We start from the raw sequence: 21313 nt of genomic DNA, 5'->3' as shown, positions 1-21313 counted from the left end.
GTAATATATTAATACTAACAAACAAGCCTAATATGTGTGTATCCTGTGTCTAACCTACCATGTTGTCATCCTCATAGCCAGCAGTCTTGTGTTGGTAGAGCTCCATGCAGGGAAGACCGTTGTGGTTGATCAACGATGACGCACAGTGCTCACTAAATGCAGGTGCATTTTTTTAACAAGTTCCAGGATTCACAAGATACATGTACACCATTGAGAAATATATTGAAATTACACACACACACACGCCTCAAAATATTCTCTTTCGAGGCCTTTGACTGACCTGGCATAACCCTTTCTCCTCACTGTCAAATGAGAGCTTCGTATAACCTTACAGGAAACTGATCAACCAATCAACTATTACATGGCTTCAATAAGGCAATAAATCACAGGTAAGACATTCAGGCAATACCATCTGAATTCCCATAAATGTGCACATTTCAATAATCAGTGTGAACCCTTGTCCAAAGGACATGAAATGAAACCATACAAACTATCCTCCCCGGGATGATTCACCAGTGTCGCAAATCTCCAAACAATCTGTTTGACAGCTGACTTCCAAAGCAGGAAGCGCCAGAATCCTCGCCCAACACGAGAGAAGGCAGGACTCTTAAGTTAATTACAAACTTTTACAATTTAGTGGTTAAAGGAAAAAATGAAAATCCCTTGACTGAAATTTAAGTGAGATCCACTGTCTTGGGGCTAAGTTAACCTCCCCTTTCATCTAAGAAAGTCATGACCATCATACGTTTAAGGGAAAAGGGATCATTTGGTACATGTATTAAACTGTGAGTTTGACCAATTCCAGTGTCCTTGCTTAGGGGGTCCAGGGTCCTCCCCCGGGATAATTTTTATGTAGAAGGACTGAGAAGCTGAGTTCTGGTGAATTTTTTAAAAGGACATTCTACTCTAAAATCAATGACAAAATGTCACCATCTGAAATATAATTTCCACCTCCAGAAATGGGCCCAAAAACATATTGGTAAAAACGATGTTTAAATTATTTTCAGATATTGGACTATGCATGGTCCGTCTATATTATCAGATGAGCCATTAGCAATAAGCATCAGCACCTGTAGCCAACTGATGAAGCATTTACCCCCATTGAACCAAACATCCTGATTATAAATATATAAATTATTCACCAACAAATGGTTGTTTCTATTTAAAAAAGTATTTAACTTCCCTTTTCCCCCCTTTAAGAGCTCTGTTGCACCTAAACCATGCTTGAAACTCTGCATTTGTTTAACGATGCCACACGCAATTGAAGGAGTAGAGAAATAAACGTGGTAGCAATGTAAAACTGGGTTCTCCCTCTTTTTTTAAGGGACAAAACTGCTTTTAAAGGTGTTTTTGCGAGATTGCATTAAGAATTGTTGTGCATTGACTGCTTGTCAGAGTACATGTTTCCCTCCTATGGCTCTCACAACTTGAATGCACCTTGAGAGGAATATTTATCTCACATAGAACACACAAGCAGACTAGATAAATAGGTCAACTATTCTACGATATGTTTGTCTGTTTTTCTTTTAATAAAATATTACATGGCAAAAACACTAGCACTGGAAAGTTCCATCCTGAGTGATCAAGTTTAGGCTTTGAAATACTTTCCCAACAGCTACAAACAGCTGTCTGAGTTAAGCGCTGTGCATTATAGAGACTATTTCATTCTGTTCATCTAAACATCAGAGTCATCAACAGCCATGCAAGTTAGTTCAGTGCATTTTTATAGTGACGGGCGTGCAGCTTCATCACACTCCATCTTATTCTCACTGTCGTCAGACGGATGTCCTCCTCTCCTCAGGATCCGCCTGCCCTCCTCATCCTTCACACGCAGCATTTCTACACGCACAGAGACAAAGAGAGAACATGATGCATCAAATATACTGAAGCCACGTCAAAGACTCACCAGGGTCCAGCCACTGTCAACCCAAAATCTTAGCCGTTACGTAAAGTGATCAAATCAAACTTTATTTGTCACATGCGCCGAATACAACAAGTGTCGACTTTACCGTGAAATGCTTACTTAAAAGCCCTTAACCAACAGTGCAGTTCAAGAAGAGTTAAGAAAATATTTACCAAATAAACTTGAGAAAAAAATAATAAAATTAACACAACATAACAATAACGAGGCTATATACAGGGAGTACCGGTACCGAGTCAGTGTGGAGGCTATATACAGGGGGTACCGGTACCGAATCAGTGTGGAGGCTATATACAGGGGGTACCGGTACCGAGTCAGTGTGGAGGCTATATACAGGGAGTACCGGTACCGAGTCAGTGTGGAGGCTATATACAGGGGGTACCGGTACCGAGTCAGTGTGGAGGCTATATACAGGGGGTACCGGTACAGAGTCAGTGTGGAGGCTATATACAGGGGGTACCGGTACCGAGTCAGTGTGGAGGCTATATACAGGGGGTACCGGTACCGAGTCAGTGTGGAGGCTATATACAGGGGGTACCGGTACCGAGTCAGTGTGGAGGCTATATACAGGGGGTACCGGCACAGAGTCAATGTGGAGGCTATATACAGGGAGTACCGGTACCGAGTCAGTGTGGAGGCTATATACAGGGAGTACCGGCACAGAGTCAATGTGGAGGCTATATACAGGGAGTACCGGTACAGAGTCAATGTGGAGGCTATATACAGGGAGTACCGGTACCGAGTCAATGTGGAGGCTATATACAGGGAGTACCGGCACAGAGTCAATGTGGAGGCTATATACAGGGGTACCGGTACAGAGTCAATGTGGAGGCTATATACAGGGAGTACCGGTACCGAGTCAATGTGGAGGCTATATACAGGGAGTACCGGCACAGAGTCAATGTGGAGGCTATATACAGGGAGTACCGGCACAGAGTCAATGTGGAGGCTATATACAGGGAGTACCGGAACAGAGTCAGTGTGGAGGCTATATACAGGGAGTACCGGCACAGAGTCAATGTGGAGGCTATATACAGGGGGTACCGGTACCGAGTCAGTGTGGAGGCTATATACAGGGAGTACCGGTACCGAGTCAGTGTGGAGGCTATATACAGGGGGTACCGGTACCGAGTCAGTGTGGAGGCTATATACAGGGGGTACCGGTACCGAGTCAGTGTGGAGGCTATATACAGGGAGTACCGGTACCGAGTCAGTGTGGAGGCTATATACAGGGGGTACCGGTACCGAGTCAGTGTGGAGGCTATATACAGGGGGTACCGGTACCGAGTCAGTGTGGAGGCTATATACAGGGGGTACCGGTACCGAGTCAGTGTGGAGGCTATATACAGGGGGTACCGGCACAGAGTCAATGTGGAGGCTATATACAGGGAGTACCGGTACCGAGTCAGTGTGGAGGCTATATACAGGGAGTACCGGCACAGAGTCAGTGTGGAGGCTATATACAGGGAGTACCGGTACAGAGTCAATGTGGAGGCTATATACAGGGAGTACCGGTACCGAGTCAATGTGGAGGCTATATACAGGGAGTACCGGCACAGAGTCAATGTGGAGGCTATATACAGGGAGTACCGGCACAGAGTCAATGTGGAGGCTATATACAGGGGGTACCGGTACAGAGTCAATGTGGAGGCTATATACAGGGAGTACCGGTACCGAGTCAATGTGGAGGCTATATACAGGGAGTACCGGCACAGAGTCAATGTGGAGGCTATATACAGGGAGTACCGGCACAGAGTCAATGTGGAGGCTATATACAGGGAGTACCGGAACAGAGTCAGTGTGGAGGCTATATACAGGGAGTACCGGCACAGAGTCAATGTGGAGGCTATATACAGGGGGTACCGGTACCGAGTCAGTGTGGAGGCTATATACAGGGAGTACCGGTACCGAGTCAGTGTGGAGGCTATATACAGGGGGTACCGGTACCGAGTCAGTGTGGAGGCTATATACAGGGGGTACCGGTACCGAGTCAGTGTGGAGGCTATATACAGGGGGTACCGGCACAGAGTCAGTGTGGAGGCTATATACAGGGGGTACCGGCACAGAGTCAATGTGGAGGCTATATACAGGGAGTACCGGTACCGAGTCAGTGTGGAGGCTATATACAGGGAGTACCGGAACAGAGTCAGTGTGGAGGCTATATACAGGGAGTACCGGTACAGAGTCAATGTGGAGGCTATATACAGGGAGTACCGGTACCGAGTCAATGTGGAGGCTATATACAGGGAGTACCGGCACAGAGTCAATGTGGAGGCTATATACAGGGGTACCGGTACAGAGTCAATGTGGAGGCTATATACAGGGGGTACCGGTACAGAGTCAGTGTGGAGGCTATATACAGGGGGTACCGGCACAGAGTCAATGTGGAGGCTATATACAGGGAGTACCGGTACCGAGTCAGTGTGGAGGCTATATACAGGGAGTACCGGCACAGAGTCAATGTGGAGGCTATATACAGGGAGTACCGGTACCGAGTCAATGTGGAGGCTATATACAGGGAGTACCGGTACCGAGTCAATGTGGAGGCTATATACAGGGAGTACCGGCACAGAGTCAATGTGGAGGCTATATACAGGGGTACCGGTACAGAGTCAATGTGGAGGCTATATACAGGGAGTACCGGTACCGAGTCAATGTGGAGGCTATATACAGGGAGTACCGGCACAGAGTCAATGTGGAGGCTATATACAGGGAGTACCGGCACAGAGTCAATGTGGAGGCTATATACAGGGAGTACCGGAACAGAGTCAGTGTGGAGGCTATATACAGGGAGTACCGGCACAGAGTCAATGTGGAGGCTATATACAGGGGGTACCGGCACAGAGTCAGTGTGGAGGCTATATACAGGGGGTACCGGCACAGAGTCAATGTGGAGGCTATATACAGGGAGTACCGGTACCGAGTCAGTGTGGAGGCTATATACAGGGAGTACCGGCACAGAGTCAATGTGGAGGCTATATACAGGGAGTACCGGTACAGAGTCAATGTGGAGGCTATATACAGGGAGTACCGGTACCGAGTCAATGTGGAGGCTATATACAGGGAGTACCGGCACAGAGTCAATGTGGAGGCTATATACAGGGGTACCGGTACAGAGTCAATGTGGAGGCTATATACAGGGGGTACCGGTACAGAGTCAGTGTGGAGGCTATATACAGGGGGTACCGGTACCGAGTCAGTGTGGAGGCTATATACAGGGGGTACCGGTACCGAGTCAGTGTGGAGGCTATATACAGGGGGTACCGGTACCGAGTCAGTGTGGAGGCTATATACAGGGGATACCGGTACCGAGTCAGTGTGGAGGCTATATACAGGGGGTACCGGCACAGAGTCAATGTGGAGGCTATATACAGGGAGTACCGGTACCGAGTCAGTGTGGAGGCTATATACAGGGAGTACCGGCACAGAGTCAATGTGGAGGCTATATACAGGGAGTACCGGTACAGAGTCAATGTGGAGGCTATATACAGGGAGTACCGGTACCGAGTCAATGTGGAGGCTATATACAGGGAGTACCGGCACAGAGTCAATGTGGAGGCTATATACAGGGGTACCGGTACAGAGTCAATGTGGAGGCTATATACAGGGAGTACCGGTACCGAGTCAATGTGGAGGCTATATACAGGGAGTACCGGCACAGAGTCAATGTGGAGGCTATATACAGGGAGTACCGGCACAGAGTCAATGTGGAGGCTATATACAGGGAGTACCGGAACAGAGTCAGTGTGGAGGCTATATACAGGGAGTACCGGCACAGAGTCAATGTGGAGGCTATATACAGGGGGTACCGGTACCGAGTCAGTGTGGAGGCTATATACAGGGAGTACCGGTACCGAGTCAGTGTGGAGGCTATATACAGGGGGTACCGGTACCGAGTCAGTGTGGAGGCTATATACAGGGGGTACCGGTACCGAGTCAGTGTGGAGGCTATATACAGGGGGTACCGGCACAGAGTCAGTGTGCAGGCTATATACAGGGGGTACCGGCACAGAGTCAATGTGGAGGCTATATACAGGGAGTACCGGTACCGAGTCAGTGTGGAGGCTATATACAGGGAGTACCGGCACAGAGTCAATGTGGAGGCTATATACAGGGAGTACCGGTACAGAGTCAATGTGGAGGCTATATACAGGGAGTACCGGTACCGAGTCAATGTGGAGGCTATATACAGGGAGTACCGGCACAGAGTCAATGTGGAGGCTATATACAGGGGTACCGGTACAGAGTCAATGTGGAGGCTATATACAGGGGGTACCGGTACAGAGTCAGTGTGGAGGCTATATACAGGGGGTACCGGTACCGAGTCAGTGTGGAGGCTATATACAGGGGGTACCGGTACCGAGTCAGTGTGGAGGCTATATACAGGGGGTACCGGTACCGAGTCAGTGTGGAGGCTATATACAGGGGGTACCGGCACAGAGTCAATGTGGAGGCTATATACAGGGAGTACCGGTACCGAGTCAGTGTGGAGGCTATATACAGGGAGTACCGGCACAGAGTCAATGTGGAGGCTATATACAGGGGTACCGGTACAGAGTCAATGTGGAGGCTATATACAGGGAGTACCGGCACAGAGTCAATGTGGAGGCTATATACAGGGGGTACCGGTACAGAGTCAATGTGGAGGCTATATACAGGGAGTACCGGCAGAGTCAATGTGGAGGCTATATACAGGGAGTACCGGCACAGAGTCAGTGTGGAGGCTATATACAGGGAGTACCGGCACAGAGTCAATGTGGAGGCTATATACAGGGGGTACCGGCAGAGTCAATGTGGAGGCTATATACAGGGAGTACCGGCACAGAGTCAATGTGGAGGCTATATACAGGGGGTACCGGCACAGAGTCAATGTGGAGGCTATATACAGGGAGTACCGGCAGAGTCAATGTGGAGGCTATATACAGGGAGTACCGGCACAGAGTCAGTGTGGAGGCTATATACAGGGAGTACCGGCACAGAGTCAATGTGGAGGCTATATACAGGGGGTACCGGCAGAGTCAATGTGGAGGCTATATACAGGGGGTACCGGTACAGAGTCAATGTGGAGGCTATATACAGGGAGTACCAGTACAGAGTCAGTGTGGAGGCTATATACAGGGAGTACCAGTGCAGAGTCAGTGTGGAGGCTATATACAGGGAGTACTGGTACAGAGTCAATGTGGAGGCTATATACAGGGAGTACCGGTACAGAGTCAATGTGGAGGCTATATACAGGGAGTACCGGTACAGAGTCAATGTGGAGGCTATATACAGGGAGTACCGGCACAGAGTCAATGTGGAGGCTATATACAGGGAGTACCGGTACCGAGTCAATGTGGAGGCTATATACAGGGAGTACCGGCACAGAGTCAATGTGGAGGCTATATACAGGGAGTACCGGTACCGAGTCAATGTGGAGGCTATATACAGGGGGTATCGGCACAGAGTCAATGTGGAGGCTATATACAGGGAGTACCGGCACAGAGTCAATGTGGAGGCTATATACAGGGGGTATCGGCACAGAGTCAATGTGGAGGCTATATACAGGGAGTACCGGCACAGAGTCAATGTGGAGGCTATATACAGGGAGTACCGGCACAGAGTCAATGTGGAGGCTATATACAGGGAGTACCGGCACAGAGTCAATGTGGAGGCTATATACAGGGGGTATCGGCACAGAGTCAATGTGGAGGCTATATACAGGGAGTACCGGTACCGAGTCAGTGTGGAGGCTATATACAGGGAGTACCGGTACCGAGTCAGTGTGCAGGGGTACAGGTTAGTTGAGGTAATTTGCACATGTAGGTAGGGGTGAAGTGACTATGCATAGATAACAAACAGATCCAAACCTCTTGATGAGGTCACTAGGTGTTGGGTTAAGGTCAGATGCTTCAATATTGTAAATGAATAAAGGTACCCCCTCCTTTTGGTGAGGTTTGGTGGTTGCTTGGGCGCTGCCCATGCTAAAACTAACTATGGTCCAAATGCACCCTTCTCTATGGACTCAGGTAGCCAAGCGGTTCAGAGCATTGGGCCAGTAACTGAAAGGTCGCTAGTTTGTTCACCTAGCCGGCTCTGGGATTCAATCTGTCGATGTGCCCTTGAGCAATGCATTTAACCCTAATTGCCCTGTAAGCCACTCTGGATAAGAACGTCTGCAAAATGTAAATGGAGTCAACTGAGCATGGAATGGACTCACCCGGAGCGTGGACGTCACACTGCCTGAGTCTGCACTTCTGTCTGGTCTTACTGGGTCCTCCAAACTTCTTCATGTCTTTACAGAAATCACACTGAGCACAGTCCTCAGTCCTCCTGCATGGCTCACACTTCCCACACATACGGTTCGAACGCTTCTGCACACACATGGGAATCACACGGAAATCACACTACAGGGTGTTCTCTGTATATAAAAGTATTGTGCTAGTCATACAAAAATAAATATAGGATGGAAAAACACTGTGTAAACTTAGCCATGGCAAAATGCATAGAATTACAGGAAATTTTGTTTAAAAACGCAACATTTTCTCTCAGCTCCATCTCAAAACGTATAGGATTGCAGGAAACTTCCTTTAAAACAACAAAATTCTTTCCGCCGCCAAGATCAGGTCTCAAAAGTGTTCTTGCCCAGAGGCTGGAAAGAATTCAGCCGTGCCGACCCGTCCATTGACCCCCCACCACCTAAAGCCCTTTTTAATCCAGGATCTCCCCCCGGGTCACTTCTGGTGACTCTTTAAAATAGGACATTCTACTTCAAAATGAATTCTAATTAAATTGTTAACACCATATTAAAATGTTTTCCCTTTAAAAGACTTATAACATGAAGACCATCAGATGCAGCAAAGCTGCTTTTAATAAATAGGCTGAAGCAAGGGGTTGGCATCTGCATTTACCCCAAACAACGAAATGCATCAAATATACAAAAAGCGTGTCTCGGCAGAACTAATATATGCCACAGAACTAACTCTGCTAAGTGAATATAGGGGAAACCCTGTACATTCTGAAGTATTTTCCACACACCACACTGGCATTATTTAACCTTTGTGTGTGTTTTCCATACATATTAAATAAAAGAAAACATTTGACACACAAGTCTTCCTACACACCTTGGATTTACCCCTCCTGCCTCCAGCACTGGTATGGAACCTTTCTCCTTTCTTTTTCTGTTTTCTCTTTGATTCGAGTGTCTTAGACCCTGATTGTAGTCCTCCACTCTCCACCTCATCATCACTTTTCTTGTTTTCACTCTGAGCTGCAGAACAGTCTGGATTTACTGCAGAGAGGGGCTGAGAGTCACTGGCTGGTTCTGATACTCTGTAATCCTCTCCATCAGGTTCTGTTTTTATCTCTTCAGTTGTGTAGGTGAGTAGAGAGTCCCTCTCTCTGTCCTCCACAGTTTGGGTTTGGTAAAGATGTGAGGGCTGAGATGGGTTCTCCTGATCACAGTCACTTTCCACACAGGGAGAAGTGAATATGGAGTCTTTGGTATCCAAGAGCCCTAGAAGCTCATCTTCCTCTTGACTGGTAAGCAGTTCCTCTTTAATCAGTGTGGGCTCTGGGCCCTCATGAATCAGCCTGACTCGCCACTCTTGCTCACAGTCCTGCTGCTCGGTGGGAACATCCTCTTCAGATTTGAGGAAAGTGAGCTGCTGGGGATCTGATACAGAAACAATAGAAAATATAAAGTTGTTGATAATTCAATAGAGGATTTCAATCTAAAACTGAATTCAAAGTTATTTTCTCTGGTCCCTGAAACATGTAATTCAAATATGTAGAAAAAGCTAACGTTAGCTTGCTATTTTATCATTTCTGTTTTATTGGATTTAGAACCCGCTAGCTAAATGATTCAACAATACAATTGCAGCCATGAACAATTCTCTTTGCAACATTAACTTATTATCTTTTTTATGTATTTAAATTCAACTAATACAGTAGCCAAGTAAAACTCAACTCCACGATGTACGTCACATCAACGTAGTTGAGGGGAGACGAAAGTGGGCGGAGTGTACCTCTGACTACATCGAGTTGCTGTCCGTTGATACGAAGAAAATTGTCGGTTGTAGGGCTGGGTGGGGTTCTGTATTTTACTACAGTGCATTCGGAAAGAATTCAGACCCCTTAACTTTTCCCACATTTTGTTACGTTACAGCCTTATTCTAAAATGGATCCTCCACCAAATGTCACAGTGGGTGATGATCTGGGAGTGCTTCAGCAAGGCTAGAATCGGGCAGATTTGTCTTTGTGAAGGACGCATGAATCAAGCCACGTACAATGTTGTCCTGGAAGAAAAATTGCTTCCTTCTGCTCTGACAATGTTCCCCAACTCTGAGGATTGGTTTTTCCAGCAGGAACATTTTTGTTTCATTCTAGGGCCTAATTTGTTTTGGCCCATATCGTCCAGCCCAACGTGGCAGTGTGTAAATGATCTCAGATGAGTGCAGGAAATGTATAAAAATGCTTGAAATAATTGTTGGTTGAAGTTTGATTGAACAGTATAAAACAAATCAGAATGGAGAAAGAAAGCCCCATTGAAATCACGTAGAATGTATGTGTTGCCAACTTAGGGTCATGTGCTACTCATAAAGCAAATGTGGAACTTTAACTATAAAAAATAAATACCGCCAATGTTAGAAAATGTATATGATATTTTGGCCATGTCGCCCAGCCCTACGGTGCGTGTATTTGATTCACGTTTTATTTAAAAGTATGGATTTCAGCAAACAAAGAACGGCATGCAACAACAGAGGACAAACATAGGTAGATGATATGGGTTTAAGTAGGCAGACCAAACCATTTCGGTGATTTCTGGTATATCAAAAATAAAATCAGCCGGAGCACGTTTTTGGACTCATTCAGCAGTTTATCTCATTAAAGTACAATACCATTGGAAATGTATGTTGAACGTTCAATTTATAATCCTAAAATGTTAATTGAAAATTATGCCGTCGCTACTTCCTGTTGACAAGACATTTTGATAAATAGCCCAATATCAAAACACAGTTTTAACGTGTCCAAATCAATAACCAATATGAAGGACAGTTCGTGATATATAGAAAAACTAAACACAAAATGTACAATCTACATACATGTGCAACAATAGTAATCATATTTATTGTATTTCTTTTTTTAAAAGCACCTTAAACTGCACACCAAACACCCTGTTGTTGCAATAAATCACTGATATCTATAAGGGGGAAATCAGGTTGTACACGCTGCTGAAACTAACAACAAAACAAACATGGAAACTTGAGATATTTTTTAAATCACTGGCTAGAGAACAACCTACAGAACACAGTGAGCTACATTTTGGATAATGCATTTTGATTTGTGGGTTGCCATAACACTCATTTGTCAATAATTTATTTTGATTTCACGTTGAAATCAGTTACACGATTGGGGGGAGATGAGGTTGCACGTCCTGTTAAAACTAACACAGCTCAAAAACCACACTGGGATTAATGTGTATGTACATCACTGTTCAGAAGATAATTTGAAGAAGACACCTTGCTGCATTTTGATTCAAGTGGGTCGCCAAAGCGGTAAATGTAATCAGGTGCGCCTTATGGGGGGAATTTAGAACGATTCTCAGGCCCTTTGACTGACAGGGGCCCAAAAAAAATATTAGAACATGAGGTACATTTTTTTCAATATTAAATGATTAACCTATCATCATTAATATAATATTTTATTTACAGTGTACTAATAAAAACTAACGTTTTTTCTTCTTGTTTTTGGCAAAAAGTAAATATCCAGAGAGCCTCTGTATTACCCCCCTCCCTCTCTATTTACATGAAATGGTTCGGTCCTGCCCCAAACCAGGCGCGAACTGCACTTGCGAGTGAGGAGTGGCGGTGGAGCATTATATCTCAGCTTCCTAAAGAAAAATCTGGCTTCCAAAAACGAAAAGAAAGAGGAGAGAAAAGAAAGGGTAAAAGTATGTCACCCAACATTTCACAAAGGAAGGTGGGTGTAGTCCGTGAGTGGTAGAAATTAACCTGTTAGCTTCGTCCATAGTGAAATAGGCTACTTTTACTCCCTTAACATTAGTTACTTAATATCTTCACAGAAAATTCTGAGTGTTTACATTTCGCTCCTCCTTTAGCCGACATTTAATCAATGCAGGCAAACTTTTAGCAAGCTATTCATACTAAATCAGTTGCCCCTGCCTGGTGCAGGCCCAACAGATGCAACTTCAGGCTCAGCAGCCCTATCTCCCCATACCTATGAACCAGCCCTACTCCCAACTGAAGGAGGAGGTGAGCAGCATTGTGTTGAATGACATGTCCGTTGGCATAATTGCAGATACTGCAATGCATCGAGGACAGTAATGTGATTCTCCAGTCAGGAAATATCTCACTTGACACAGAGGCAGCCAATATCAGAGCCTTAAAGGAAGAGATGCAGGCTCTTAGAGATGGGAGTCTCCTGTCTGAGGCAACACTGATTGCAACGTAAATGGATGCTGCACCTCAATTCAGAAAGGAATACAGCCGCCAGAGGAAAAGGAAGAGATTCCATGATGAGACCTCAAGAGAACACAGCTCAGGACAGTGCAGCAACGCTGTTTCAGAACACAGTGTTTTTTACTGCTATGGACAACATCATAAGTGACTTGGACACTAGGTTCCACACAACTGCAAAAATTGTAGAATCATTTTCTGCTGTTCTGAAAGTTGGGCAGATTAGTGAGGATAAAGTCTCTTCTGTGTGCCAACCCCTGATCATGAAGTATTCCAGAGATCTTACACCTGAGTTTCATAATGAAGTAAGACACCTGAACACTGTATATGCTGCCACTTCCCCTCCTAGCTTGTCCCCTCTTGGTCTCCTGAATGCAATTTGTAAGATGCAGCTGCAAAGCATTTTTGGAAACGTATATTTTGCACACTGCCTGTAACTGTTGCTGTGTGGCGAGAGAGCTTTCAGTAAGCTAAAACCGATCAACTATTTGAGGTCCACTATGTCCCAGGACAGGCTTTGCAGTCTAACCATGCTGTCCATTGAAAGTCAGTTAGCTAGAAAACTGGACTTCAACAACTTGATCAGTGACTTTGCTAGCAAGAAGGCTCGGCGCTGGGCTCTTGGTGAGTAATTACGCACATGATGCCCACAGGCTGAGAACACCATGGCATTGCGGTTGGTGATTCGTTAAGCCTCCCGACGAACAGTTCTTGTGCTGACCTTAGTCCCAGAGGCAGTTTGGAACTCGGTAGTGAGTGTTGCAACAGAGGAAAAACGATTTTTACTCGCTACACGCTTCAGCGGTCCCGTTCTTTGATCATGTATGGCCTGCCGTTGTTGATCCTAGACGCTTCCACTTCACAATAACAGCACTTACAGTCAACCGGAGCAGATCTAGCAGGGCCGAAATTTGAGGAACTGAGTTGTTGGAAAGATTGCATCCTATGACAGTGCCACGTTAAAAGTTACTGAGCTCTTCAGTAAGGCCATTCTACTGCCAATGTTTGTCTATGTGGCTGTGTGCGATTTTATACACCTGTCAGCAACGGGATTACTGTTATAGTTTATCCACTAATTTGAAGGTGTCCACATAATTGTGTGTATGTAGTGTATATTTCACAGCGATTTAGATGGTACAATGCACCTTCAACTCCGGGGTCTACGTCCTGCACAAACCAGAGCATGTGACAAAATCAACTGTACAAAACCAAAGATATTGATAAGTTAAGCAATCAATCTTCCGTCATTATGATGACTAAACTTGTATACTAACACCACCAATATGAAGTAAAAGGGATGTGTAATTCCACTCAAATTTTATGGGGTGAAAATGCAAGCTTGTGTAAGGTAGTAACAAACTGTCAACATTAGGGAAATTAGCGCGATATACAATAATTTGATATGGAAAAATAATGATTCATGTCAATTTAGGATGATAGTATGTTGCCCACACAAACTATTGCAACAATGACATCCATTTTTCAGTCATTTAACCTTTAATGCTCTCAATCACAATTTAACCAGCGCTCTAAACTAGCCTCCATTCAGTCTGTGCAGCCTGAACGTTTATGCTTCCCCAGTTAAATAATTTAAATGTTTTAAGTATCGACTGCAGAGCGACTCGAGAGTCGGAGGTTCATTTCAAAAACTTCAGCCTGCACTCAGATATTTGGCTAGCCAATACAGTAACTGGCTGTACCACAAAGTATCCAGGCTGTATCACAACCGGCAGTGACTGGGAGTCTCATAGGGCGGCGCAAAATTGGCCCAGCGTCGTCCGGGTTTGTCCGGTGTAGGCCGTCATTGTAAATAAGAATATGTTCTTACCTGACTTGTCTAGTTAAATAAAGGTTAAATAAAAAATAAAATAAACAAAACTGGTCAACACAAACCTGCTCTGTATAACTTTATCTCTGGGTTAAAAAAAACAAAATCCAACAGCCTTCGCAGACGGTTATTCTCCTCCTTAGAACGGGAGATTTCTTCATACAACTCTACTACTGTTCTGTCGACCGCCACGGATATCTCTGCAACTGCCGCTGTTAGTCGTTCAGTAACATACACGTTCAGCAACTGTAGTTTAGACATTTTGACCGGAATGAAAGTCGACAATTTGGTATTATTCTGTTCCGCCTTTAAACGTTACATTTGACATGGACGAAAAACACAATTGAGATAAATAGCGTGCAAATATTAGCTTCGTCCTCTCTGGCGAAAAGCGTTTAAACGGTAACTCTCAACCCCAACTTCAGCCTTTACCCAATATACATATATATCAAAGCTTTCCGGTGAGAAATTGTGGGTGGGGTAATTCCTCATTCTACATGTCAGAGAGGTTTGTTCTACATACGGTATTTCTATCTGAACGTGGTCTAGATACCAACACTTTCTCCCTTTAAGCATATTCACCAGAGGTCCAGTAGCGTTCACTGATAATAAAGTGTTGTACATCGTGAACAAATGCAGCTCTGGACAGTTAGCTCACAGTGGTAAGGCGCCAATTTCCTGACGTCTATTGCCACTTGCGGTGCAAAGAAATCGATGAATGGATGGACTCACATTTATTGCGGTATTGTGTTCGGAAGAAAAATGCACTCATCACCTTGAAAACGAAGATTAGATTCAGACCGTATTGCAGTATTTATGCAGTAGCTCCTTTTCCAATGGTCAAATTAACTCACAGATTGGTCCCGGGTACTGTATAAAGAAACGTTGTATTAGAACATTATGCGGAAATGTGCTGCCTTTTTGAATTTTGTGTAAAGCCAGTAGTCTAGTCAAGGAAGCATCATGCAAAATATATTGGTACACTCCACTTACCAAGATTGTTGCCAAATATGGTGCTTGTTTCTATACGAAACCAGGTGGTACCACCCAGCACATCTAGAAGGGAGTGTATTTCATACCGAACTTCTCCCTTGAGATGACGTGACTCTACATCACGATTGTTGAAAAGCTAGGGCAAAAAGAGCTAGATTTACGACTAAAATAGCCTACCAAAATATCACTTTTTGCAAGGAAATGGCAAAACGACCATAATTGACGTGTTTTACTATAACTAAGCCTAGATGAGAACAAACAAGAAACCCGCACACTGCTGCTAGTATCACTGCTCTTTATTTTTGATTTACGTATCGGCCTCAAGGCCTTCGTCCGGAGCTTTTGTAAGTGTTTATAATTTTCACTTGTATGTAGACATTGCTCCACCCACATACGTTCCATGCATCGAATGCGGTTGGAGTCGGTGGAAAATAAGCAAATGTTACCAAATATAACAATTTGAATTTCATAAGTATTCTAATAAAGTGTGTACATAACGTGTTAATAAACACGCCTGTAAAACCACAATGAGGACATCGACCTATCAAGTAAGTTTTCATAAATCATTGGGTACAGAGCAAGAAAAAAGTCACCTGAAGCAGTGGCATTAATTCATGTTCACATTTACAACATAACATGCATGAGCATTTCATCATGAAGACCCTTTGGGCATAATGTCTGGAGTGAGAAAATCCCAAAACATTGTCTTTTGCTCAGATTATTATTTATATCACCTCCCCTGTCTGATATATTGACTTTCTCTATGCCGCATAATCTAAAAAGGTAGAAATGTCATGTTTTAGGTCATTAAAATGTACTGCGACTGGATAATCCCTATCGTTTCTCCAGATTCTAAATGTTGTGTTCATTAATTCTCTGTTTGAGAGAACGAGAGGTTTAACCTACATAACACAGCCCACATGGATATTTAATCATGTAAATAACATGGGTGGTGAAGAACGTAATAATGTCATTTATTGCGAACCGTTTGCCTGTGTGTGGGTGGCAGAAATATTCACACTTCATGTTGTTGCACTGTGCGCAACCTCAGCATTTAATATCTACCATTCTAAAGAGCCAGGCTCATTTTCTTTTGTGGCTGGCAGTTCGCATGGACCAATTTGTCGCGTAAATTGCGACCTCTCCTAATATACTATAAGTGGTGGATTCTTACATTGAGCTGGCAAAGCTGGGTCGCAAATTAGCAAAAGCATTTCCCCCCTGACCAACAGGCTCCGAGACAGCTGCTAGCACTAAGACTTCTGAATAGCCCAAGACTTCAAGAACTGAGACGTCCGAACAGCTAATTAATGGCAGCCCACCCTCACCCACGGTCCATCTGACCACCCTCACCCACGGTCTATCTGCACTGACTACATGCCACTCACAGGTCTTTACCCACACACTCAAACACGCCTACACTGACACACACACTCACCCACCACTTATGCTGCTGCTATATTGATCATTATTATAATTTCTGGTGCTACCAGTCACTGTTTCCTTATCCCTGCATACCAGTGGTGGGCCATCTCTGCTGGCCCCAGGCCCACGGCACGCCACTGCTGCATACTGTACATGTACATTTCTACCTTAACCCCTCTGGTATCTCTGCACATTGTACATTTGGTACTGGCACGGACCCTGCATATAGCTTAATTTCTTATTTCTCGTGTTTATAAAAAACAACTTTATACTATTTGACATTGAATACTACATTGTTGGGAAAGAGCTAGCAAGTAAGCATTTCACTTCACTTGTGCATGTGACAGAACTTTAAACTAATTTGAAACTCGTGTAACTGTTGATGATTAATTTGACTAATTAACTTCCTTTTGATATCAGTTACCAATAAAGTATGATTCTTTGGACCAAATTTACTTACATCTCTCTTGACTTCTTGAATAAACACATAGTATGGGTTGTATTTTTTCCAAAGTGTCCACCAGAAGGGAGATTGTAGGATATTTGGCTTTTACATTATAAGGTATTTTGTAATGAAAATATATGCATCCGATGACACAGTACTATACAACAGTAAAAGTCCAGCAACACTTCCTATGACTTAGCTTTAGGTTCAAACTCACCCTACCGAGTCTTTTCCTCCTAACTAACTGAGACAGGTAGTAAACTTTTTCCTCTGCAGTCCAGTATGTATTCAATATACAGTGTACTGCATAGTTCTGTTGCATGGGTAAATAGTCAAACTCTGAATAACCAAATGATTATTATTTATTAGCAAAAGACAGTAAGACAACTGCTGTGCACAGCACATAGCGTTATGGTTTGACAGAACTAGGATAATGTCCCATTTGCACAAAAAGCTTATTTCTCTCAAATGTTGTGCACAAATTTGTTTACATCCATGTTAGTAAGCATTTCTCCTTTGCCAAGATAACCCATCCACCTGAGGTGTGGCATATCAAGAAGATGATTAAACAGCATGATCATTACACAGCTCCACCTTGTGCTGGGGACAATAAAGGCCACTCAAACATTTGCAATTTTGTCACACGACACAATTTTATTTATCCTTTATTTTACCAGGTAAGTTGACTGAGAACACGTTCTCATTTGCAGCAACGACCTGGGGAATAGTTACAGGGGAGAGGAGGGGGATGAATGAGCCAATTGTAAACTGGGGATTATTAGGTGACCGTGATGGTTTGAGGGCCAGATTGGGAATTTAGCCAGGACATCGGGGTTAACACCCCTACTCTTACGATAAGTGCCATGGGATCTTTAATGACCTCAGAGAGTCAGGACACCCCGTTTAACGTCCCATCCGAAAGACTGCACCCGACACAGGGCACTGCCCTGGGGCATTGGGATATTTTTTTTTAGACCAGAGGAAAGAGTGCCTCCTACTGGCCCTCCAACACCACTTCCAGCAGCATCTGGTCTCCCATCCAGGGACTGACCAGGACCAACCCTGTTTAGCTTCAGAAGCAAGCCAGCAGTGGTATGCAGGGTGGTATGCTGCTTGAAATGCCACAGATGTCTCAAGTTTTGCATGCTGACTGCAGGAATGTCCACCAGAGTTGTTGCCAGAGAATTGAATGTTAATTTCTCTACCATAAGCTGCCTCCAACGTAGTTTTAAAGAATTAGCAGTACGTTCAACTGGCCTCACACCCGTGTGGGTGAGCGGTTTGCTTTTGTCAACTTTGTGAACAGAGCAAATATTCAGCAACTTCTCACAGCCATTGAAGAGGAGTGAGACAACATTCCACAGGCCACAATCAACAGCCTGATCAACTCTATGTGAAGGAGATGTTTCACGCTGCATGAGGCAAATGGTGGTCTCAACTACTGACTGGTTTTCTGATCCACGCCCCTGCTTTTTTTTTTTTTTTTTAAGGTATCTGTAACCAACAGATGCATATCTGTTGTATTCCCAGTCACGTGAAATTCATAGATTAGGGCCTAATGAATTTATTTCAATTGACTGATTACCTTATATGAACTGTAACTCAGTAAAATCTTTGAAAATTGTTGCATGTTGCATTTATAGTTTTGTTCCCTTACATGAGACTATAAGCCACTAGAGGGTGTTACTAGGATAATATACATGTGGCCAAATCTCAAGCAAACAGGAAATACATTTAAACCGTGATAGGATCTTTAAGAACCAAGAAACAATTTTAAGCATTGCACCACTCATATACATAACATGCAATGAAATATTAGAAATATAGCTATTTCTCACTTATCTTTAATAAAATAGTAATTCTCTTTAGTTTAAATTGTTCCCTGATGTAGTTATAATTTTGTGACATTTTAACATTATCCACCGACTATGCAAAGCCGCAAAGAAAGATTGATTTCGTATCCTTCACATAGCGTTTTACCGCAGACTTTAATTTCAAAGGCAAAATCGGAAAACCGGCAGTCTTAATGTTTCTTCCGTGATGCTAATTTGAAAAAGCCACGCTGGAGAGGTTTCCTTTCGACAAAAGACAGCATCCGCTTCGCCAGTTTTAAATCTGCCGAATGTTTTTGTCCATTGGCGCCACCGTGTGGCCAAACTGAAGTATTCCCTACTGAGAATCATTATACTATACGTTGTGTCCAACCTCGAACACCAAATATTTAATCTTCAAATAGTGATGAACAGCGAGATTAAAACTTTTGTTTGATTTTTTAATTATTTCACCTTTAATTAACCAGGAAGGCCAGTTGAGAACAAGTTCTCATTTACAACTGCGACCTTGCCAAGATAAAGCAAAGCAGTGCGTCAGAAACAGAGTTAAACAAATAAACGTACACAATAGAATAAATATTTTTCTATATGTACAGTGTGTGCAAATGTAGAAGAGTAGGGAGGTAGGTAATAAATAGGCCATGGAGGCGAAGTATTTACAATTTAGCATTAATACTGGAGTGATAGATGTGCGTGAGTGATGATGCGCAAAAGATCAAGAGGGTAAGTAATAATATGGGGGTGAGGTAGTTGGGTGGGCTATTTACAGATTGGCTGTGTACAGGTAGTGATTGCTAAACTGCTCTGACATGTGAAACGGCAACAGCCGTAATTTATGTACCAAAGTAAAAATAAAGTGATCACAACACATTCACGTAGGAGTCAAACTTGAATAGGTTATCACTTTTTTTTTTTTTTAACATAACCTGGAAAATAAAGATTCATGTTTTGAAGCGGCAATAAGCAATCTGTAGCCTAACCAACATCTTCCCAAAATGAAACAAGCTTAATAACCTTTTGTCAATAGGGGGCGCTGTTTTCACTTTGGAAAAAAATGTGCCCAAATTAAACTGCCTCGTACTCTATTCTAGATCGTACAATATGCATATTATTACTATTGGATAGAAAACACTCAAGTTTCTAAAACTGTTTGAATTATATCTGTGAGTAAAACAGAACTCATTTTGCAGCAAAAATCTAATTTTGCAGTGAAAAATCTGAAATCGAGGCTCTGTTCCAGGGCCTTCCTATTCAATTGCCTTATTTCTATCGATATACATGCACTTCATACGCCTTCCACTAGATGTCAACAGGCAGTGGGAGGTGGAATGGGGTGTCTAACTTGATCTGAGGTCGAATAAGAGCTTTTGGGGTGACAAGTCTGGAAATTTCATTGTCTTCTCAGGCGCGCGAAGGACGTCGACATTGGCTTCTGAAAAGCGTTCGGTATACACGGCTAATATCTCCGGCTCTGATTTTATTTGATACATGTGATAACATCATAAAGTAGTTTTTTTGCGTCAAGAGAAGATGGGCATGTTTGCGCCACATGGCTAGCTAAGGTTGCTAATTCGACAGGAGAAAAGGACATTCTAAAAAACCAAACAACGATTTATTCTGGACCTAGGACTCCTTGTACAAGATTCTGATGGAAGCTCAGCAAAAGTAAGAACCATTTATGATGTTATTTCGTATTTCTGTGTAAAATACTGACTCCTATTCGCCGCCTTTTTGGTGAGCGCTGCCTCACAATAATGCATGCTGTATGTCGTACTAAAGTTATTTTTAAAAATCTAACACAGCGGTTGCATTAAGAACCAGTGTATCTTTCATTTGCTGTACAACATGTATTTTTTAGTAAAGTTTATGATGAGTTCTTTGGTCAGATTAGGTGAGTGTCCAAAATAGTTCCGGACATTCTGGGGAAATGTTGCTACATATTCACAAAGTATAACCACGGTTTGCAGCTCTAAATATGCACATTTTCGAACAAAACATAAGTGTATTGTATAACCTGATGTTATAAGACTGTCATCTGATGAAGTTGTTCAAGGTTAGTGATTCATTTTATATCTTTTGCTGGTTTTTGCGAATGCTATCTTTGCGGTGAATAAATGCGTTTGTGTGTTTGGCTATTGTGGTAAGCTAATATAATGCTATATTGTGTTTTCGCTGTAAAACACTTAAAAAAATCGGAAATATTGGCTGGATTCACAAGATGTTTATCTTTCATTTGCTGTACACCATGTATTTTTCATAAATGTTTTATGATGAGTATTTATGTATTTCACGTTGCTCTCTGTAATTATTCTGGCTGCTTTTGTGAGATTTTTGATGGTAGCTGCAATGTAAAACTATGATTTATACCTCAAATATGCACATTTTCGAACAAAACATAAATTTATTGGATAA

At 43.3% G+C, this 21313-nt stretch overlaps 2 protein-coding genes across 2 annotated transcripts in view; both read right to left on the bottom strand.

Moving 5' to 3' along the window:
* LOC120047900 (BTB/POZ domain-containing protein KCTD16-like) overlaps positions 1–21313 on the bottom strand; it is a 908275-nt gene that overhangs the window by 446130 nt on the left and 440832 nt on the right. The gene's annotated exons all lie outside the window — the stretch shown is intronic.
* LOC120047905 lies at positions 1417–14627 on the bottom strand. The gene is made up of 4 exons (XM_038993496.1): positions 14272–14627; positions 9025–9575; positions 8121–8274; positions 1417–1839 (listed from the first exon to the last, which is right to left on the bottom strand). Exons 1-4 carry the CDS (start codon positions 14465–14467, stop codon positions 1724–1726), a joined length of 1017 nt encoding a protein of 338 aa, XP_038849424.1. The 5' UTR covers positions 14468–14627; the 3' UTR covers positions 1417–1723.

This window comes from Salvelinus namaycush, chromosome 5 (genome assembly GCF_016432855.1).
Source record: "Salvelinus namaycush isolate Seneca chromosome 5, SaNama_1.0, whole genome shotgun sequence".
NCBI lineage: Eukaryota > Metazoa > Chordata > Actinopteri > Salmoniformes > Salmonidae > Salvelinus > Salvelinus namaycush.
This window is presented reverse-complemented; position numbering and strand designations above follow the sequence as displayed.

What these genes read in the sequence shown, in the direction of transcription:
- LOC120047905 (XM_038993496.1), bottom strand. Translation starts at nt 14,467, where the DNA reads ATGTCTAAACTACAGTTGCTGAACGTGTATGTTACTGAACGACTAACA. An exon ending in GCAGGAGGGGTAAATCCAAG is followed by an intron (nt 8,275 to 9,024) that starts GTGTGTAGGAAG and finishes ATGTGTGTGCAG; the next exon opens with AAGCGTTCGAACCGTATGTG. An exon ending in GTGTGACGTCCACGCTCCGG is followed by an intron (nt 1,840 to 8,120) that starts GTGAGTCCATTC and finishes CTGTGCGTGTAG; the next exon opens with AAATGCTGCGTGTGAAGGAT.